At 40.5% G+C, this 17,391-nt stretch overlaps 2 protein-coding genes across 5 annotated transcripts in view; both read right to left on the bottom strand.

The window, feature by feature from the left end:
• The window catches only part of CHEK1 (checkpoint kinase 1), a 100,815-nt gene extending 96,435 nt beyond the window's left edge, over positions 1 to 4,380 (bottom strand). For 3 of the 4 annotated variants that reach the window (XM_038005010.2, XM_073022110.1, XM_008021394.3), the window contains exons 1-5: positions 3,486 to 4,380; positions 2,663 to 2,745; positions 1,685 to 1,908; positions 254 to 318; positions 90 to 159 (exon numbers count right to left, since the gene is read on the bottom strand). In XM_038005010.2, coding sequence (XP_037860938.1) covers positions 90 to 159; positions 254 to 318; positions 1,685 to 1,908; positions 2,663 to 2,745; positions 3,486 to 4,286 — 1,243 coding nt within the window. In that variant the 5' untranslated portion in view covers positions 4,287 to 4,380. Of the gene's footprint in view, positions 1 to 89; positions 160 to 253; positions 319 to 1,684; positions 1,909 to 2,662; positions 2,746 to 2,855; positions 3,218 to 3,485 lie in introns of those variants that run through there. The other variant, XM_008021397.3, reaches the window with a different exon arrangement.
• A 5,856-nt stretch (positions 4,381 to 10,236) lies between these two features.
• The window catches only part of STT3A (STT3 oligosaccharyltransferase complex catalytic subunit A), a 28,060-nt gene continuing 20,905 nt past the window's right edge, over positions 10,237 to 17,391 (bottom strand). Inside the window, exons 14-18 of the mRNA XM_008021390.3 lie at positions 17,071 to 17,187; positions 16,851 to 16,953; positions 12,735 to 12,923; positions 11,188 to 11,303; positions 10,237 to 10,550 (exon numbers count right to left, since the gene is read on the bottom strand). Coding sequence (XP_008019581.1) covers positions 10,512 to 10,550; positions 11,188 to 11,303; positions 12,735 to 12,923; positions 16,851 to 16,953; positions 17,071 to 17,187 — 564 coding nt within the window. The 3' untranslated portion in view covers positions 10,237 to 10,511. The remainder of the gene's footprint in view (positions 10,551 to 11,187; positions 11,304 to 12,734; positions 12,924 to 16,850; positions 16,954 to 17,070; positions 17,188 to 17,391) is intronic.

The following is a 17,391-nucleotide window of genomic DNA, read 5'->3' as shown; positions in this document are numbered from 1 at the left end:
GGAAATTCCAGTAATGCAAAAGACTTGATTTTGCCTTGTATGGCTATGTTAAAATAACTTAGGTACCAGTGATAAAATGCTAAACTTACCCCTTTCATCCAACAGAAGATTTTCTGGTTTAATATCCCTGTGAGTTATTCCAATACCATGCAGATAAACCTAAGAGGGATGCAGAGGGAAACACACTAGAATTTGGTAATGTAATGTATTCATACTAATTTTAAATAAAAGGGACATGGACAACTATACCTACCACTCCTGCCATGAGTTGATGGAAGAACCTCTGAGCATCTTGTTCAGGCATGCCTATGTCTGGCTCTAAAACAAGTATGAAAGTAAGTTTATTGACTAAATATAATCAGGTAGCAACCACATAGCTTCTTAATTTGAAGCTTAGACATTTACAAATCTACTTAGGCAAACAGAAGCAAATGCCAACAAAAGATTCAGGAGTCCACTAACACATAGAGGGCTTAACTCACATTTACCTCTGTTAGATGGCAAAAGTAGTATTACAGAAAAATTATAAAGAGAAAAACCCATATCCAAATCAAGAATGTAAGCCATGCCTTGAAAGTCCCTGCTTCCTCTTATACTAACCCTGATTCAGTAACCTTCAAATTCTCCCCTATTTCTTCTAAATGCTATGCTAATTATTTTTCTCATTCCTCAAATATAATACCAAAGGGGAAGTCTGGGCAAATCTAAGCCAATTTCGCTAAATATTTTAGAGATTATACTTCTTTCACTATTTTTTTAGAGATAGGGTCTTGCTCTTTCACCCAGGCTGGAGTGCCCTGGCGTGAGATCATAACTCACTGTAACCTGGAACTCTTGAGCTCAAGCAATTCTCCTGCCTCCTGAGTAGCTAGGATTACAGGCATGTACCACCACACCTGGCTCAGATTTAAACTTCATATAGTCTCACAGTACAAAACCACGAACGCCTGTGAGGTCCTTCATGAAAGACAGTTTCATTATGAAAATTCTTTTATCAGTTATCTTTTTATATTTTGATCTCTCTCATTAACTCCATTTCTTTTACCCTCAACTCTCTCCTGAGTCACACTGGAGATCCTAGTACCTCTTTATCAGTTTTTACTGTTAATACAATAGCTTTAAATTATAAATTTACATCCAGATTTATTTTATGTACTTCTCAGTGTTCTGAAATATCGGTCCTTTGATTCTACATAGAATGTTTAAGTATTAATAGCAAACATAGAATTTACTTAATATACAAAAAGCAATCCTAGAAAATTCTCAATTATTTCATGTGAACCAAGAGGAAACAGCATGCTATTTTAGATCTGTAAATGTATACAATGATTTCATATAACTAGAATGTCTACAAAGAAAAAATTGTGTAGGCAATACATTGCATTTAGGATACACTGCATTTATGATGTACCATAAAACTACATTTTGTCACTCTTAAATTCTGTAAGACACCAATCTTAAACCAAAATCACTTACATAACTTGGGAAAGAAGTTTTCTTTCATTGACTCTATATATGCTGTTATGTATTAATACCAGTAGGAAAAATTTTTTAAAGATAATTTATTCCAATTTCACTGTTGCATGAGCAATTTTGAAAGGACAACGACCAAATAGCATGCCCAAGATTTAAAAAACAAATTTAAAAACTTGTTTAAAATAATTATCTTAAATTTCTTCCATACCTATTCTGTCAAAAAGCTCTCCTCCACTACAGTACTCCAGAAATAAATATTGGATATTGCCTTCTCTCCTGTGACCATAGAATTTTACTACATTTTCATGATTTAGCATTTTATTGATACAGATCTCTTTCTTAATATTTTCTGGACAGTCTACGGCACGCTTCATATCTACAATCTTCACTGCGACTGCTTCTTCAGTTACTCTATTCACAGCAAGTTGAACTCTAAAAAGGAAAAAAGTTTTAACATTACAGAATTCCATTTCTTCTAAAACTTCCAAAGATTAAACATAACGCATCCAAAACTATTTTACCTTTATTACTTTTTCCACAAAGGAGAAACCAAGTGGTTTCTGCTATGTTCTCAACAGACACTACTCCTTTCTAAAATGTGAAATACAATAGCTAACCCTCCAAACACGTCATTATGCTGTCACACAAATCATTTAATAAACGCTTCATAAAATAGACTGAGGTAATTCTAAGCCACATCACATATATACATGTTCTACTCACATACTTTTAAGAGCATTAATCCCATATTATATGTGCTTGTGTAACTGTCCTAAGCTCCTATGGGGTAGATACTATTATTGCCACCCTAAAGGTGGCGAAGGAGAGGTACATAATGACATTAGGAAGCTTGCCTAAGATCACAAAACAATGACTAGTATGTGACAGAGCAAGGATCTGAAACCAGGCAATCTCCAGAGTCTGCTCATTAATCACGATGCTTAAACCCTGAGAAGCAATGTGTGGGCACGAAAACAGTAACTTCGTGTCCCTTCCAGCTTTTTACAAAGAAAACTTTTTTTTTTTTAAAGGGAAGGAAAAAATATTAATCCTAGCAAAAGACTGTGTAACTTCAGTTGCCAAAAATCTTGGATCTCAAACATCTACTCTCTAAATCACCAGAGTATGAGACTCCAAAACAATGAATATGCACTCAGAAGACGAAGGCAAGGTTAAAAGAACTCACTCTCCATAGGCACCTTCTCCCAGGGTTTGCACCAAGTCCCAGTCTTCCACAAAGGGCACTGCCATGACTCCACCGGAGCTCGGCTGTAAAAGGCAGGAATCCAGAAAAGATGGAGAGTGAGTGTAAGATCACCTGTGAAGCCACTGCGCCCCGCCGCTCCCCAGGACTCCCCACGAAAAATAACAGCTCTTGCCTTCCCCTTATATCTCATCCACATTTATCCAAGTTTTTCAACCACGAACAACTATTCTAAACTTGACCATTTTGTCGTGTAAATCACAATCGCCATTCCCACGCACACCGAAGGTTGAAATTCTGCCCTCCTCAGGCCTCAGAGGAAATTAATCGTTGTGGTGAAGAGGTGGGAGACAAATGCTTTCCGGTGAACGACTGGGGAAGGAGGAGGGAGAGGTGGGGGTCTGGGGAAGAAAGGAAGGGGATAGAGGGAGCGGAACCGGGCAGAAGACGCCTGCGGCAGCGCCTCCCTCCCAATTGCTCAATTCCAATTCCCATCCCCATCCACACCCCCACCCGTCCCAGAGGCCGGGGCGGGGCCAAACTGCCCCAAGAGGCGGAAGGAAGGGCTGGGACCCTTCCTTGGGGTTCTTAGCTAGCAGTGTGTTAGTCTCTCCTGCCCCCTCTCTACAACGGGAATCTCCTGGTACCATTCCTCCACCCTCCGAAACCGCCCCTCCGCAGGAGTCTCTCCAATCCCCTGCGCTAGTCAATGCTAACTTTCTCCCACCGTGCCCTCTCTCGCTAATCTAGACCCCGAACTCCTTCTTTAGAAGCCTTTCCTACTCTACCGGCCGCCCCTGCTCACCGGACTGTCCTTTGCCCACCACTGCAGGAATCCAAATGCAGCGCTTTTCCCGCCAAAACTTGCTGGCGTCACGCTGCCGCAAACTCGCGCACCCGTGCCGTAAAGCAAGACAGCGCGCGTTCCCGGGTCTTGCCTCTCTGAATGTCGGCGACTCCAGAAGACTGACGCCGAGAGGTTGCAGCTCCCGCCCAGAGTTGCTTTACAGTCGGGGAGAGATTCTGGCTGAATAGGTTTAAGGACGGCGGACCGCATCGGTGCGAATTGAGCTCTGGGCCCAAATATGAAGTGGCATCCGGCGTGAGGCTCGGCTGGACGGTGGTCGAACGCCTCTGGGTGAAGCCCAGGCCTCCATGCCGCGGGGTCGCGCGACCGTCCGCGCTGCGCTTCCAGGCGGGTCTGCGGGCTTAGCTCCTGGCCGCTCCGGGCCTGAAAAGCTGCACTACCACCTGCGGGAGGCCACCGGACAGGACTGTGAGGATCACAGTCAGTGCTGCAGAGTGCTTTGTAAACTTCAGAGTGCTGTACCCGTGGTGCTGGAGCCGACAAACTAGCAGCAGCAGCTGAGAGCTGACTGTGAAGAAATGAGAGGAACTCCGTGTTGAGAGGAACTCCGTGTTGGGAGCGAGAGGCATCGAAAGGACTGGCCACGCAGTCAAGTGTGTGTGGCGGGGAAAACTTCCCGGAGAAAGAAAGCAGTTTATTTTGGAGCTTGAAGTCGGGATAACCAGTTTTGCCTTTTTTCTGTGAACCAGCTCCAAAGCAATGCTTTAGTTCAGCCCAATCTTTTTGCAGGAAGACCATCTGCTTAGCTTAGTTCTACAAAAGTTTTCATTTTTAATGTGCAAAAAACAGGCGGGGAGAGCCAAAATAAATTTTACAATGCAAATTTAAAAGCCGCGAACGTCATTTAAATAGAAAAGTAAATCTGAGGAAAGAGACTCGAGAACAAAATAGGAAAAATTGAAATAAGTATTCTCTGACAGTAAACTAGACTGGAACTCAAGGATAGGCAGGATCATCTCCATTACATTCTCCAGCACTGGCCGGGCGCAGTGGCTCCTGCCTATAATTCCAGCACTTTGGGAAGGCGAGGCAGGAGACGGCTTGAGGCCAGGAGTTCAGGACCAGCCTGGGGAACATAGGGAGACCCCATCTCTACATATAAATTTTAGGAATTAGTTGGGCTTGGTGGTGTGTCCCTGTAGCCCTAGCTACTTGGGAGGCCTAGGCAGAGCAATCGTTGGAGTCCAGGAGTTAGAGGTTAGTGAGCTATGATAGCACTACTGCACTCCAGCCTGGGCAACAGCATGATTCCGTATATATATATATGTATTTTTTATGTTTATATATTTTTTATATATATTTTTTCTTAGTCCTTAAGACTGGGCCGCATACAAACACTAAGCATAACTAGCTATTATGATAATAGTAACAAAGTAAAACAAGTATAAAATGTTACTCAAGGCTGGGCCCGGTGGCTCATGCCTGTAATCCCAACACTTTGGGAAGCTGAGGCGGGTGGATCACCTGAGGTCAGTAGTTCAAAACCAGTCTGACCAACATGGTGAAACCCCCGTCTCTACTAAAAATATAAAACTTAGCCGAGCGTGATGGTGAGTGCCTGTAATCCCAGCTACCCAGGAGGCTGAGGCTGCAGTGAGCTGAGGCTGCGCCACTGCACCCCAGCCTGGGTGACAGAACAAGACTCCCTCTAAACAAACAGCCAACAACAAAAACACACATTTCTTTTAAAGAAGCAAAATCAGGAACAAAAATCAAGGAAAAAGCTCTCACAATGCTTATGTGTATAGTTTTGAATCATGACATCACAGATGAGGCTTTATGTAATCTTTTTAGTTTGTTGTTTTTGGAGACAGGGTGTGTTGCTCTGTCACCCAGGCTGGAATGCAACTGGGCAGTCTTAGCTCACTGCAGCCTGGAACTCCTGGGCTCAAGTGATCCTCCTACCTCAGCATCCCAAGTCGCTGGGATTACAGAAGTGAGCCACAGGGCCTGGTATAAAAATAAAAGCAAGTTTTTAGATCATTTATCCCATTTTCTCTTGTTTCCTCACTGTGTGCTGAAAACGAAGAGTATGAAGAAGAGGAAGACCTGCAGATTTCCTGTGTGTCTGATGGAGTCTTTTTAGCCTGAAAAAAATAAGATATACAGACTCCAGGAGAGTACCAGTGAAAGACAGAATACATGGAAATAGCCTCTATTCTCTTCTGAAAGCTTACTAAAATATTTTAATAGTAAAGGATACCAATATTTAAAAGAACCCATAAGAACAGAGTATGAGTCACATTTTGGAAAGTAGAAAGCCTTTAGATGAAAGGTAATGAAGATGAATCCCAAAGCTAGCAATGGAAAGCAGAATTAACATCACAGAACTCTCAAAAAGTTCAAGTTGAACTGGTGATACCAGGTAACTGAAGATGGAGGTAAAAATGGGACTAAAAGGGGGTAGGTTTAAAGGCTGCATAAGAAGTAAATAGATCCCTGTATCCCTTCCCTTTCTGTGTAACCAAAGAATTGTCCCTCCCCAAAGCTCGTATAAGATTTAAGCGGGTAAATGCATAGTACGTGAACTGAAGACCATTAGGCACAGTTAAAAGCTTGGGCACCTTACTGAAAACGGAGGGTTTAAGGTTAAGTTTTATCCACTGAAGGTTGAGCCTGTTAAAACTTCTTTCCCTACTCTACTCTCAGAAAGCTGACTGCCTGGCTTACATCCTTGAGTAAGAGAATGTGCAAGCCTTCTCAAGGGAATCTTACCTATGTAAAAGATAAACATCTAAAATATCAGTATCATGGATTTCCCAGTGTAACAGCCCAGCCAGATCACAGTAGACTGAAACCCACATTATTAATCCCCATCAACCCCTACAAACAGACTTTTCAATCAGCTTTTATGGGTCCCACTTTTTTTTTTTTTTTTTTTTTTTGAGACAGAGTCTTGCTGTCTCCCAGGTTGGAGTGCAGTGGCATGTCTGCTCACTGCAACCTCCGCCTCCTGGGTTCAAGCAATTCTCATGCCTAGTAGCTGGGATTACAGGTGTGTACCCCATACCCAGTTAATTTTTGTATTTTTAGTATAGACAGGGTTTTGCCACGTTGCCAGGCTGGTCCCGAACTCCTGGCCTTAAGTGATCTGCCTGCCTCGGCCTCCCAAAGTGCTGGGATTACAGGCGTGATCCACTGTACCTAGCCTAGGGTCCCACTCTTAAAGAGGAGCAGACTAGCAAGAATTTGAGAAAGTCTTTAATATGAAAGACATCAAAACAAAGGAATAGTCAAACAATGACAAAAAACCCAACCCCTCTGGGCATTAAAAATATAGAAGAAAAAAAGGAAGCTATTTTAAATAGATAGATTAGAAAATAAAGTTGACGAAATCTCTGAGAAGGAAGAAGAGTAAATAGAAGAGTAAAATATAAGACTATTAGGAGATAAATTCAGGAAGTCCACCATCCAAATAACTATTTTCCAGAAAGAAAAAGAGGGTTGGGATTTCCATCCTCTTTCCTCTCTTAATATCTTGCATATATAACGCAAGAATATTTTCCAGAACTGTGGAACTTGACTTTCCATACATAAAATTCCAAACTGCTCAGCACAATAGGTGATCCACTCAAGACACAACATTGGGAAAATTTCAAAATACTATAAAGAGAAGATCCTAAGAGGTCTGGGTTGAAGGTGAGAAGGAATAGATACATTAAAAAAAAAAAAAAATTGGAACAGCATTACATTTCTCAACATATGAAAGATAGGTCAATGCCTTCCTAGTCCTAAGGAAAAATCATTCCCAATCTGGAATTCTGTACCCAGCCAACCTATCAATGGAGTATGACAAGAGACACGAAAAGTTCTCAAGAAATTTCTCTCTCACACACATTTTCTCAGGAAGGCACTTAAAGGAGATAAATCAAGAAAGAAGTCAGGAGATTAACACACAACGTGACAATGAAAAGACAGATCAACCCAAGAGGTGTGCAGCAAACCTTGAGAGTAAACCAATCCAAACGGAACATAAAGAAGAATTTCAGCCGGGTGCGGTGGCTCACGCAGCACTTTGGGAGGCTGAGGCGGACGGATCATGGGGTCAGGAGTCCAAGACCAGCCTGACCAACATCATGAAACCCTGTCTCTACTAAAAATACAAAAATTAGCCGGGCGTGGTGACGTGCACCTTTAATCCCAGCTGCTCAGGAGGCTGAGGCAGGAGAATTGCCTGAACCAGGGAGGCGGAGGCTGCAGTGAGCCAAGATCACGCCACTGCATCCAGTCTGGGAGACAGGGAATGAGACTCTATCTCAAAAAAAAAAAAAAAAAAAAAAAAAAGAACTGTAATAGATAGCACAAATATGTCTGTTCATAGAAGTAATGGGGGCCGGGCGCGGTGGCTCAAGCCTGTAATCCCAGCACTTTGGGAGGCCGAGACGGGTGGATCACGAGGTCAGAAGATCGAGACCATCCTAGCTAACTCGGTGAAACCCCGTCTCTACCAAAAAATACAAAAAAAACTAGCCGGGCGAGGTGGCAGGCGCCTGTAGTCCCAGCTACTCGGGAGGCTGAGGCAGGAGAATGGCGTAAACCCGGGAGGCGGAGCTTGCAGTGAGCTGAGATCCGGCCACTGCACTCCAGCCTGGGCGACAAAGCAAGACTCCGTCTCAAAAAAAAAAAAAAAAAAAAAAAAAAAGAAGTAATGGGATGGTGAAAAAGCTAATTCTACAGTTTCCTTACCACAGATTCTACACATGATGCCTAAAATTGTAATACCAAACATAGAAAAAAAAAGCAATTATTTATGGTATTGAAAGTAAGTAATGTGAGAATCAGAGTTTAAAGTGGTTGCCACTAGGGAGTAGAAAATAGCATTACTGCCTTTTAGAATTGAGTTTTTGTTTTGTTTTTTTAAGACAGGGTCTCACTCTCCCAGGCTGGAGTGCATGTGATCTTGGCTCACTGCAGCCTCCACCTCCCAGGCTCAAGGAATCTTCCCACCTCAGCCTTCCACGTAGCAGGGACTACAGGCACGTGCCATCATACCCAGCTAATTTTTGTATTTTTTGTAGAGATGGGATTTTGCCATGTTGCCCAGGCTGGTCTTGAATTCCTAGGCTCAAGTGATCTGCATACTTCAGACTCCCAAAGTGCTGGGATTACAGGCATGAGCCATTGCACCTGGCCTAGATTTGAGTTTTTTATACTAAGTGTACAATAACAGTGAAAATGAAAAGTACACTTTTAAAAAAGATAGCTTCATGTAGCCTAGAAAGTAAAATTAAGATCCTCAGAGCAACAACTATAGAGACAAGTTAAAAGGTTATCCTATTTATAGTATAAAGGAAGATCATTAATAATTTCTAACTGGTATTAATCATATTGATAAATAATTCAGAATAACCTCTTCCACTAAAGATGAATTCTTTATATAAATCAAGTAATGTATTTACATATAGTAAATCAAATCTTAAGTCTAAAACCTCACCCACAGTTGAAGAACATGGTATATGAATTAGTTTGGAAGGCTAAGTGCCCTGGCTATGCAAATATACAACAGCGTATCCTTTAGGAGCACCACTATGACTAATCTAAAAGTTATACAATTCCTCCTGTTTCCTTAAATGGATAACACTAAACAGTTAGCTTTTATTTTATTAATGACTTAGGGTTTATATACATCAGTGATATATGTCATAGGCTCTTTGTCCTGACATTAAATGTCCTCAAGGACCACTGTGCTTTCCAGTTAAGTTTTTTTGTTTTTTAGACAGGATTTCACTAGTGCCCAGACTGGAGTACAGTGGCACAATCACAGTTTACTGTAGCCTCAACCTCCCAGGCCCAAGTGATCCTCCAGTCTCATCTTCGCAAGTAGCTGGGACTACAGGTGTATACCACTATACCTGACTAATTTTTATTTTTCATAGAAACGATCTCCTTGTGTTGCCCAGGCTTAAAACTTTTTAAGAAGTTTCTCCTCTCTTTTCTTGCAGGCAGGCTGGCACTGCTCTCTAGGGGCCTGTTACTAGCAATGCTTCCCTTTTTAATTTGTATCTTATTTGGAAAGAGCTTCAAAATTAGGTAATTAAACTTGTTAGCAATATACAATAGCAACAAATAGGCTAAGACTAAGGGAAAAAGAAGCTCACCTTTGAATAACCACAAGAGTTTTGAGTAAAGGGTCATTTCTGTGTCATGAATAAGTGAGAGTGCTGAAAATTTCAATTTCAAATTGATACGTATGATTATATTTAAGCTGATTCAAAAGGACCTACTGACCATCAAGCTCTATATGTAATGCTGGAAGTTTTTTCCTCTCCATTGATAAACCAATAATTTCACTGTTTGTCTTGAGTCTTCAAAACTGCTGATTTAGAAAGTCAGAGAGCATCTAAGGATAAGAGACATGGAGAACAGAGACGTGGTAGCAACAAACCTGCCTTTCTAGCCCAGAAAGGCACTCTTCTGGTCCCACATTTATTCATTCAATAAAAATTTATTGAGCCACGCTATTTGCAAGGAATTGTACTAGGTGCTGCAATGCAAAGAGTATGACAAAACTGTCTGTAGATGTAGGATCTGAATTGGTCTTTGATAGTTTTCCTGATTTGAGAAAGACGTCTCTATTTGGTAATTTAGGGAGCTAAGAGAATGGACAAGGTCTGCTTATGTCCTTCTGGCAACCTAGGATAGTTTTGCCTTCCTCAAATCAGTTGTCAGTCAAAACAAATAAGGCACATTTTAAAAAAAAATTCCCCCCTTTAATTGACCAAAGTAAAGCCATGACATTTCATTTGGTAACCTGTTTAGAATTATAAAAATCATTTCATTTGGCCCAGCCCATACTGCCCAGGACAAAACTTCCAGACAATTCTAATGCCATCCAGCTTTGTTCTTACAAACTGCATATAAAAAAAAAAAAAACCAAAAAAACAAAAAAACAAAAAACAAAAAACTTCAATGTCCTAAATGTGATGTGCCCAGTGCGAAGCATATCAGAGCTGGACGTGACATTTATGTCCTTGACAAGCCTCGATTATCCAGGTCCTTTACCTGCAACATAAAGATGGCAGTTTAATATTTACAATCAGATCAACTTTGGAGAAATTTTCTACTAAAATGGATTCACCCAGAGTGGGTAGGATTATGTTGGGTTCTACAGCCTGGTTTAGGGCTGTGAATAAACAAGCACTGATTAGAGACTAGATTCTCTCTGCTTAGCCTTTTGGAATACCTCTGGGAGGAGCAATATTACTGATCTACCCTCCACATAGATCAAGGGTTCTCAATCTTTTCTTATATGAGAGATATACTCCTATGTGGTTCTATGTGACTCTATATACCTTAAGTTCTTCAGAGAGAGAAGAAAATGTAGTTAAATGTGAACTTTTTCTCTATTTCCTGCACTCTCCCCACCCGTGAGCCTGATAATCACAGAAACTGGTTGAGTCAAGCAGTGGTGGAAAAATATTACTGCAACAACTGCCAAAATGACGGCAGACTGGGATCATCTACTCTCTAAGAACAATCTAAAATAAAAAGTAAATTTTCAGTGAGTTTGCAAGCTACTTTTCAAACACAGGTGTCATGAGAAATTTCCCTACTTGAGAAATATGTGGCCCATTTTATAAGCACTGAAACCAATCTGCAAAATAAAAGTTGCTTTTTGAGACATATAGCATCTGCTTACCTTGTATATCCTGACCAGCCAATGTTCTGTGGTATACGCTTCCTCCAGGACATCAAGCTCAAAGTCTTTATTCCCAATCTCAGCATTTCGGACACGGTCAAAGCCTGGAGGACGCTCTAGAGAGGGATGAAAAAGAACACACTTCTTTCTACAGTGCTAATTTCCTATAGAGACAGTATATGGATTCAGTATACCATCTACTAATTGAATGATTATTCCTCAGCCTGCAATTTGGTGAGAGTAGAGCCCGCAAAAAAGAGCATCAGGTAGTAAGGGCAAATCAAGTGTTACTCTAACTTAAGTACCAGGCAAGATGATGCTTGCCAATGTCTTATCTCTAATAAGACCGACATAAGGAGCCGACTTCCAAGGCCCTCTATTCCTGAGGATTGTCATCCACAGCCTCTAACACATTAGCAACCCTTGCATGGATCAGAGAAAGAAGCCTACCAGAAGTCAAAGACCTGCATTCATGTCAGAAATTCTCCCTAGTGCAGAACCAAGAAATTGAAGTCAGAAGGAGAGACTTAACCTAATCAAATAACTTTCAATATAATCATCTGAAGATATGAAAAGTTACTTTCTCACCCTTTTGTTCCTGTCTTCACTACAATACCCGTAAGGACAATAAAAAGTAATGGTCAAAAGCACAGAATTTGGAGCCAGTCTTTGTCAGTTTGAATCCTGACTCTGCCATTAGTTGTGTGACACTGGACAGTTAAATAACCTATTTGTACCTCAATTTCCTCATACATAAAATAACAGGCTGGGTGCGGTGGCTCATGCCTGTATTCCCAGCACTTTGGGAGGCTGAGGTGGGTGGATGACTTGAGGTCAGGAGTTCGAGACCAGCCTGGTCAACATGGGGAAACCCTGTCTCTACTAAAAATGCAAAAAAAAAAAAATTAGCTGGGGGTGGTGGAGCACACCTGTAATTTGTAATTCTAGCTACTTGGGAGGCTGAGGCAGGAGAATCGCTTGAACCTGGGAGGTGGAGGCTGCAGTGAGCCAAGATCGTGCCACTGCACTCCAGCCTGGGTGACAGAACAAGACTTAATATCAAAAAAAAATAATAATAATAACAATAGCTAGGTGCAGTAGCTAATGTCTGTAATCCCAGTATTTCGGGAGGCCATGATAAGAGGATTGCTTGAGCTCAGGAGTTCCAGACCAGCCCAGGCAACATAGTGGGACCGCATCTCTACAAAAAGTTTAAAAACAGCCAGGCATTGTGGTGTGCACCTTAGTCCCAGCTACTCAGAGGCTGAAGCAGGAGGACTCCTTGAGCCTAGGAAATCAAGGCTGCAGTGAGCCATGATTGCACCACTGCATTCCAGCCTGGGTGTCAGAGCAAAAACCCTATCTCAAAAAAATATACAAACAATAAAGATAATACGACAATAATATCAGTATATGCCTTTTGGGCTGCTGTGAGGATTAAATGAGTTAACAGACACAAAGCACTTACCAGTGCTTGGCATATGGAAAACACTGTGTATTAGTAATCACTATTATTACTATTGTTAATGTTATTATGAATCACTCACTTGCTTCTGTGTAAACCTGTCCAAAGCGGTAGTAACACATCTTGTACATGAGGCAGTTGAGCAGCACTGGAGAACCTTCACGGTCCACACGGAACTCCCCAGTTGGAGTATAATAGTCATTCTCCTTAATATGTTTGCCTGTATCTGTGCTCCCTCCAATCCGGACCATCCAAAGAAACTTGTTGATATCTAGGAGAAAAAAAAAAAAAAAAAAAAGAACTGCTGCATCACAAAGGTTGCTGGAGTTAAAGCAGGTTAGTATTTCTAAGAAAATTCCTCAACATTTTTTAAAAGGGGATTGGTATCATTTACCTCTAATTTATAAAAATAGTGAGGACAACATATGAGCAACGCATTTTTCATCAAAATATACAACTTTTCTGAGAAATGATTATACTCCTGAAATCCTATGCTACTAGTCCAGACTTAAGCCACAATTGAAATTGGTCCTATAGATTAGCTAGGGATAGGCTATCAAATGTAGTAGCAATTAGCTACATATAGCTGCTGAGCAGCTGAAATGTGGCTAGTCCAAATTAAGATGTACTGTAAGTATAAAATACACACTAGGTAAGTATGAAAAACACACTAGATTTTGAAAAGTTAGTAAAAAAACAAACCCTAAAAGGGGGTATACTGGTTATATGTTAAATTAAATAATGTTTTGATATGAATATTCAGTTAAATAAAATTATTAAAATGACTTTCACCTGCTTATTTATACTTATTTTGATATGACTAACATAAAGCTTAAAATGATAATGTGGTTCCCATTATTTCTATTAGACAGTGGGCAGGACTGATCTAAAGAGTAGTAGCTTTACCAAAAAGGTAGACAAGACATGAATGTTCTCCTTCTTGACCAACAGTTGCCAAGTTATGGACCTCCAAAGCATGTATATGAGAAGTCAACATTTCTGTGTCAAACATGCTTGATAAATACTGATACTACCATCAACTCGTGATATCTCTTTTAGGGTTCATCATTCACTGTATTGCTTGCATAGGCTTTAGGGAAATCAGTTGCTACATGTTTCACTGGATGGTTAGTATTAAAAATATTTCTAACCCACACATACACAAAAAATAAGATTCCTATTGCACTACTGCAAAGAGTTCTAGGGGATATCACAGTGGTTAAGAACAGACTCTGGATCCAAACTGCCTGAGTTTGAATTCCAGCACTGCCAATTCTAGCTAGGTGACCTTGAGCAAGTTATTTAACCTATCTGTGCTTCAGTTTTCTCATCTGTCAAATTAGAAAAATAAGAGTATCTACAACAATAGGGCTGTTATTATGAGTAACAACACGTAAAGCATTTAATAAGTTGTTTGTCACATGGTAAACATCCAATGAATATTACTGTCTTTGTTCAGTGAATGTATTCTTATCTTCATCTTACAAATGGAAAAACAGGCACAGAGACTTGCCTAGATCATAGCGTCAGAAATAGGAACAAAAATAAACCCCCAGAACCTCAGCTCAACTGTCACAGAGCAATAGGATTGTAGCCGCCTGGCAGGTATGTCTGAAACAAAAACCTCACAAGTTCTATGAATGGAAGAGTGAAAATAATAGGAATGGCTGGGTGTGATGGCTCACACCTGTAATCCTAGCACTGTGGGAGGCTGAGGTGGGTGGACCGTTTGCGCATAGGAGTTCAAGACCAGCCTGGGCAATGTGGCAAAACCCAATCTCTATAAAAAGTACAAAAATTGGCCGGGCATGGTGTTGTGTGCCTGTGGTCCCATCCACTCAGGAGGCTGAGGTGGGAAGATCACTTGAGCATGGGAAGCACAGGCTGCAGTGAGCAGAGATCATGCCACTGAATTCCAGCCTGGGTGACAAAGTGAAACCCTGTCTCAAAAATAATAATGATGATGATGATAGGAGCTGCATCAAGGAAGCCCACTGCTCAAAAGATATGGTTGTTTACAAAAAATAAGTTAGGCCAGGCCCAACTTTTTATTTTTACGATACCTCTCAAATGTTACAGAACTCCTATTAGTAAAGCCCAATTAATAATTCGACCTTGAAAAATAAATTCAGTGTAACAAAGTAATCAAAACAGTTGGCCTACCATATCTGTGGGTTTGACATCCATAGATTCAACTAACCTCTAATCAAAAATATTCACAAAACAAAAAAACAGATGACGGCATCTGTAATGAAGATGGATACTTGTTTCTTGTCACTGTTCCCTAAACAACACAGTATTAACAACCATTTACCTAGTATTAGGGATTAGTATTACAATCTAGAGAGGATTTAAAGTATGTAAGAGAATGTGTGTATATTATATACAAACACTAAACCATTTTATATAAGGGACCTGAGCATCCACAAATTCTGGTATCCTGGTGAGGGGTGGGGGTGTCCTGGAAACAATCCTCCATGGATACAGAGGGACAACTACACTATCTTCTTTTATAACTTCACATACATGTTTTCATGGATCTAGACAGTAACAGTGTTTTGCATTTTTTGTTTTTTGGTTTTTTTTTGAGATGGAGTCTCGCTCTGTCACTCAGGCTGGAGTGTAGTGGTGCAATCTCGACTCACTGCAACCTCTGCCACCCGGGGTCAAGTGATTATCTGGCCTCAGCCTCCCAAGTAGCTGAGATTACAGGCATGTGCCACCACATGTGGCTAATTTTTGTATTTTTTTAGTAGAGACGGGATTTCATTATGTTGGGCAGGCCGGTCTTGAACTCCTGACCTCAAGAGTCTTCCCAAAGTGCTGGGATTACAGGCGTGAGCCATTGCACCCAGTCTCTGCATTATTTTTCAATGGTTATCTTATCATCTTCTTTAAAAAATAAAAAGTCTAACTTATATATCCCCTCCCACTAGAATATCAAAATTCACAAATGCTCAAGTCCCTTTTATAAAATGGTGTATTTGTATATAACCTATGCACATCTGTCCATATACTTTAAATCATGTCTAGATTACCTATAATACCTAAATACAGTGTAGATGCTATGTAAATAGTTGTTATACTATATTTTTTATTTTTACTATTTTTATTGTTGTATTATGATTTTTTTTCCCACAAATATTTTCCATTTGTGGTTGGTTGAACCCACAGATGCAGAACCCACAGATATGGAGGGGAAACTGTATACACAGTATTTAGAAATATGCACGTAAAGTACTAGAAGAAATAGCTGCAGGAATAATTGCTTCTGGGGACTGATGTTAAGGGGGCTTAGATTTTGGGGCAGTGAACTATCACTTTTTATTATAAACCTTCAGAACTGTTTAACTTTTTTTTTTGAGACAGTCTCGCTCTGCTGCCCAGACTGGAGTGCAATGGCGCAATCTCAGCCCACTGTAACCTCTCCTTCCCAAGTTCAAGCGATTCTCCTGCCTCAGCCTCTTGAGTAGCTAGGACTACAGGCATATGCCACCACGCCTGGCTAATTTTTGTAGAGACAAGGTTTCACTATGTTGCCCAGGCTGGTCATGAACTCCTGACCTCATGTGATCCACCTGCCTCGGCCTCCCAAAGTGCTGGGATTACAGGCGTGAGCCACCACACCCGGCTGTGAACTGTTTAACTTTTTAAAGTATAAACAGGCATTACATTAACTTTTAAGGCAGTTAACTATATTTGGATGTTTCTTCTAAAAATCTTTGTGCCAATAATCATAGGGCACATGGTAACCTCCATTTTACACATACTTTTATTTATATATATTATATATAGATATATAAAAAATGTTCTTTTTTTTATGTCAGGCCATATAAAACATTGCTAAGCTGGTCGATGACTATATGGCTTAAAACCACTAAAAAAATGCTAATTCTTAAGTTTATTGTCATGAGCCTGATGTTCAGCTTGCTTTTATTACTGGTTGTGGAACTACTTCTATGCCTTAGACAATCATATAGCATGCTGTACCTACACAAGAATTGTTTACCTTTATGTCCTCTTGTTGCAAAAAGAAAAAAATCAAAATACCCAAACCTCAAGTTGCAAATACTTAGGAGCTTCCCTTGAAAGAAAAATATCTTAGTAAAATATTAGTAAAAGTACAGAAAACTAGGAGATTCATCTAGTTTTCTTAGAATCTATGTCCTGCAGCTAGAAATAGAATCAAGTATATTACCATCAGAGGAATACCCAGTGAGGCCTCCAAAAATGACCAGCACATAACTGACATCAAGCTCCCTCATGATCTCATAGGCTTTTTCCTCTGTGGACGCCATTGCCTGGAAAAACAAATGTACAATTCTCAGAGCAAAATCCCAAGTCATATTATCCCCTCACGCAGACACATTTCCCGCTAGACCTTGCACACCAAACACTCAAAGATCCCTTTATCTTACCTGCCCTACTCGAGAAATATGGGTATTATTCCATGTGTTATTGTCCACTAAAATGGTTCGGTTTGCCATAGCTGTAATCTGATAGCCATAATCCCACCAGGACATGACCTTCGCATCCTGAAAGTAGAATGGGAAATGGAAATAACAAGCTTCTGTCTCTAAAAGTCAAATGCAATAGAGAAGGCATCTTTGGTCTGACAGAAGTGACACCTGGCTAACTAATCAATTTCTTCACAAAGTAATGCATGTCAAACGAGAAAATAAATCCTGGCACCTGGACTTCCATTTATATAAGACCATAAAATAGCACAAGTAACAAAC

The sequence above is a fragment of the Chlorocebus sabaeus genome, chromosome 1 (genome assembly GCF_047675955.1).
Source record: "Chlorocebus sabaeus isolate Y175 chromosome 1, mChlSab1.0.hap1, whole genome shotgun sequence".
In the NCBI taxonomy this organism is placed as follows: domain Eukaryota; kingdom Metazoa; phylum Chordata; class Mammalia; order Primates; family Cercopithecidae; genus Chlorocebus; species Chlorocebus sabaeus.
This window is presented reverse-complemented; position numbering and strand designations above follow the sequence as displayed.